Here is a 4,665-nt window from a genome sequence, read left to right as displayed (position 1 = left end):
TTATTGTACAAATAAACGTCTTACTAACATCTTATAAACACATTAATAATGTTTGTTAATATGTTAATAAAGCTTAAGGAATCTTATTATAAAGCGTTACCAAGTTTTTCTTCCCTGGATATTTTGTATTTATTTTATTGTACTACAACTGAATTTTTCTACTGGGATGAATAAAGTTCCTCATTCACTATTGAATACTCAGTGTAAGCTTCTAAATTGAAATCATGTGAACAGGAAAACACACAAAAAGTTCTCTTATTTTGATCCCACAAACAAATAAATCTGTTCCTTTCATTTGGCCCTTATGGTTCTGAAGGTCAAGTAGCCACAGGATGTAGTCATAGCTTATAACATCAATTACTCAATCACATCAAGGAATCGTACAGTTTAGAACGCGCTGGTGACTGTATATTATTGATTTTTGACAGCCTCCAGACTGGTAGAAATTTGAAAACTTTTGTCCCACAGGCCAGACTTTGGACAGGCATTTCTATGTTTTCATTTATTTCATTTCATTAGCTGAAGTCAAAGTACTTCCTTAAATAAGACAAGCTCTAACCCACAAAGGAATACATTTTAGATCTTTGTCAAAGATCAGTTTGGTTTAGGGATTTATTTGGCAAAATGTATTCCAGCTGGAGCACAGCGGGGCTCTCACCTCACAAAAGAGCCCCTGGTTCAAATCCTAACCGAGACCTTTCTGTGTTTTCATGTTCTCCTGATAGATGTTTGGGCATTCTCCTCCCACAGTCCAAAAACGAGCTTCATGATGTCTCTAAATCACCCCAATGTGAGGGTGTGGCCCTTCGACACATTCACAACCTGTTCAGCCAACTGTGTCAGGGTGAAGCAAAAATGTTGCTTTAGACCACCAATGGTTACTTTAAAAATATATCCTTAAAAGAGTTTAGAAATTCATGCCTGTGAGTGTAAAAAGCTGCTCATTTAGTCAGCAATGTATGTTTACATGGATGGAGCATTAGCATCAGCTCTCCTATGGCAAAATCCATTAAACATTAGCATCAAGCTAGCGGACTTTAGCTTTATGAGCTAAATCGATCTAGATTTCTATGACTCGATTAATGATCTTTAAAGCTTAAACTGATTCAGACTCATCCGAACTGCAATAAAGTTTGCCACATTAAATCTTGGGTGTGAGGGACTGTAAAAATAAGCAGGAGAGCTTGTAAACAGAGAACTCTCAGTAACTGGGAGTGGCACTGGGTTGGGTTTGGTCCGTGCCAACTGTTTTTGTAAAGTGAATTTCAAAGGAAATATTGCAGAAACTGTCATTAAAAATGACAGGCTTATTTTTTTGCTTTGGCTAAAACAGCAGTTTTAATAATAATAAAAACACTAGGAACGCTCAATTAAGTCATGGCATTTAGACCCAAAATCTTTTTTTTAAATCATCCAAGTTGGTTCTGAGTGTCTGAGTGATGCTGGGCTCAAGTGCAATATTTTAAAGGGTGACCAAACCCTAAATCAACTTTTTTTGTTTGTTCACTTCTTTAAATGGAGCTTTACTTGTTTAATTCTTTAAAAAATAGTCAAAAATTGTGTGTGTGCTGCCCCCTACAGGTTGAAACAAGGTATTACATTTTAACTTTGTGATCGTCAAACCGTTTAAGTCCCACGTCCTTTCAGAAGTTTCACGTCATGATCTGCAGCTCCAGTAATGATAACAGTCTGTTCCCCAGCCCCACCCCTTTGACTGGATTTTCACATTTCAGCTGTGGGCGGAGTCAGCCTCTAACTTTCCTGTTTGGTGACCCTTTAAGTCCAAACGCCATGGCTCAATTTCCAACGAGAATCCTCACCCACTTTAGTCGGCTGAGTGTTTATAGTCCAAAGCAGATCCAGAATCTTTATAGCAAGGCGTGTTTATTAAAAAACAGATTTACTACAAGAACTACACATAGAATTATATAAGGCCTATTTGATTAAGCTACTATTGCTATTACTGTACAATATTGTACCAAAAAAGTGTACCTCTGTAATGTACAACATTGTATATACACAGTACATCTGAACACAGAACTCTCCAGTAATACAGAGACAACTATAAATAGATCTGACATTATAGTCTTTTTTTTCTTTTTTTAGTTCTGCTCTTTCAAATAGACACACACAAAAAAAGCATATTTAACAATAGTCAACATGTCATCCTCACACAGTTAGTCCACATGCAAGCCGAGTTGTTCAAGTGCACAATGATTGATTTGAGATTTGGGAGAAGGTCCCGGCTTCTTCTGACAGCAAAGCCGGGACCGGCTCATCCAACCACCACATGCAAGTCTGTTTGTGTGCCTTGAACGCAGCACACAAGCTCCCTCCAGTTGTCACGATGAGGTAAGAGCAACAAATACATCAGGTCTGCACAAAAACCATACAGAGATTAGGAAAGGAAAGGACTAACAAACTCAACACTGACAGCTCTTTACAGAAATACAGAGTGTGTGTTTTCATTTTTATTCAGTTTACCCTGAATGGCATGATACCAGTTTTTAAAATCAGTGTTTGAATTTTGACATTTTAATACATCATTGGATAAAAGTTGTGGTTTTTGTGTCTTTCTACCCCAAAAATCTGCTTTCTTCCCTATAGGGGGCAGCTTCTCCTTGTTTTTTACATTTACTTATTGGAGGAAACCATCATGGCTGCTGAACATGAGACTTCCTGTTTGACACTTTCCATGAAGTGATGCACATTTTCTGACCTGCAGGTAAAGATATCCATCCTGCAGATCTGCTTGTGGAGAAGAAAAAAAACTGGCAACAGTCGATTTACAAAAACAAAAAAAAAATTAGGTGGTTGGTTGTGCTTTTTATCTACACAGGAGACAATCCTCAGATGCATGCTTCCAGTTATTATCGTGATTATTAAATATACAGTATTTTAACTGTTAATGGCGGAGTATGTTGTTGTAGTGTAGTGCAGCTGCGGTGCATGACTCCAGCATGCGAGGAAAACCTGCGAGGTGTTTTAGCTGCCACAAAACACCGCACACACATTGAAGGGTAAAACGTGCACGTGTGTTTATGGTCCCACGACGAAAAAAAAAAAAAAAAAAATGTAGGAACTCAGCATCCCCCCATAAACATTAGAGCTGCATAATGCCACAACCACCAGCTCCCACTGTTTTATTGCTATAATATAACTGGAACATCTGTTCCCACGTTAGTTACACGTTATTTTTTAAGCTACAAGAAAAACACTAACAAATAAAAGGCTGGAAGAAGAGTTAAAATAATGCTCCAAGTCACACATCTCACACTGGGGTTTGGATTCCTTCCTCCCAACATCCCAAAAATTCACACCAGACACCAGTTTGTCACTTCTGAAGCAGCAACTCTGAGTGTTTCGTTTAAAAAAAAAAAAAAATTCCATTCACAGTTTGATTTTTTTCCCCGCTGAAGTCAAACGCTGCTATTTGTTCTGGGAAAAAAGAAGGAAGCAACAAACCCTGTAATATTCTCCACACACTAATTCAAACAGTGCCTTTTTTTGCTTCAGATCTGCGTTATTTTCTTCCCCACAGACATTTTTAAACATCACAAATTCGACTCTAGGTGCTGCACGTCTGTCGGTCCCCGCCCTGAAGTTTTGTTTCTTTGAAAAAAAAAAAAAGAAAAAAAAGTTTGATCAAATGGAGCGTAGTAAAGCAGAGCTGCCAGGAGGGGGCAGAGTTTTGGCACAAAAGAGACGAGCATCTTCAGAATTATTCTGGACTCAAAGATGTGACTGGTGGATTTGGGGTCCAGCTTTGGTACCAGATTAAAAAAATGTTTATCCGACTCTGAAGAGACTTTTGGGATCAAATGTAAGTTTCATATTTTTGGGAATTTAAGCCGGGCAGGATTTGTCGTTAGACTGGGGTGGAGGTGGGGGTGGTGGGGCGTGTGGGAGAGAGTGCGTGTGGCCGGCGGGAGGCGTCGGCGACACGGGGGGGACAGTGGAGGTCGGGGAGCCCATCGCCGGACTGCTGCTCCCCCCCGCACTCTTTGGGAACACCACGGGTTTGGGTCTGGTTGCCGGGGGGCGTGGCTCCCTGAAGGAGGGCACGGACGAGGAGAGCGAGGAGGAGGACAGGGAGGGGGACGTGGCGGAGGGCAGGGGGCTCCGCGGCTGGCTCTTGTTGGGCCGGAAGGAGGAGGGCACGTCGCTGGCCGAGGAGGCGCTCCTCTGAAGCGGGTGGACGTGGGAGGAGCAGCCCTCGCTGTCCCGCAGCAGACGAGAGTGGAGGGGGCTGGAGGGCTCGGATGCCCCGCCGCCGCCGCCGCCGCAGCCCATGCCCTTCAGCTGCTCCAGCGTGTCCAGGACCACGTCGGGCGCGTGCTTTGAGGCGCTCTGTCTCTCCAGCTTGCTGAGTTCGGTCAGGGCAGCGTCCTGCAGGTCCTGCGACACACGAGGCAGACGTGAAAAAACGAATGGAAACGCCGCAGAAAACGCCGCTACTGACAGCTGTACCTGCGAGCTGTGCTCCACCTGCGTGTAAACCTCCGGGTCCAGCGGTCTGTGGTTGCTGAAGCTCTTGGAGCGTCCTGCAGGGGTCGTCTTCCGGAGCTGTGGACTCTCCACCTAATTGATCAAAATGTCCTCAATGAATGATCTCGAAAAGACAAAATAGTCCAATCAAGTATGGTGATGTTTTATTTATTTTAA

General features: G+C 42.6%; 1 protein-coding gene across 3 annotated transcripts in view; it reads right to left on the bottom strand.

Moving 5' to 3' along the window:
- Window positions 1-1,865: 1,865 nt before the first annotated feature.
- The window catches only part of srgap2 (SLIT-ROBO Rho GTPase activating protein 2), an 81,224-nt gene continuing 78,424 nt past the window's right edge, over window positions 1,866-4,665 (bottom strand). For all 3 annotated transcript variants that reach the window (XM_024270203.2, XM_024270205.2, XM_024270204.2), the window contains exons 22-23: window positions 4,471-4,581; window positions 1,866-4,398 (exon numbers count right to left, since the gene is read on the bottom strand). In XM_024270203.2, coding sequence (XP_024125971.1) covers window positions 3,847-4,398; window positions 4,471-4,581 — 663 coding nt within the window. In that variant the 3' untranslated portion in view covers window positions 1,866-3,846. The remainder of the gene's footprint in view (window positions 4,399-4,470; window positions 4,582-4,665) is intronic.

This window comes from Oryzias melastigma, linkage group LG5 (genome assembly GCF_002922805.2).
Source record: "Oryzias melastigma strain HK-1 linkage group LG5, ASM292280v2, whole genome shotgun sequence".
NCBI lineage: Eukaryota > Metazoa > Chordata > Actinopteri > Beloniformes > Adrianichthyidae > Oryzias > Oryzias melastigma.
The sequence above is the reverse complement of the archived record's forward strand: the minus strand, read 5'-3'. Positions and strand labels throughout refer to the sequence as shown.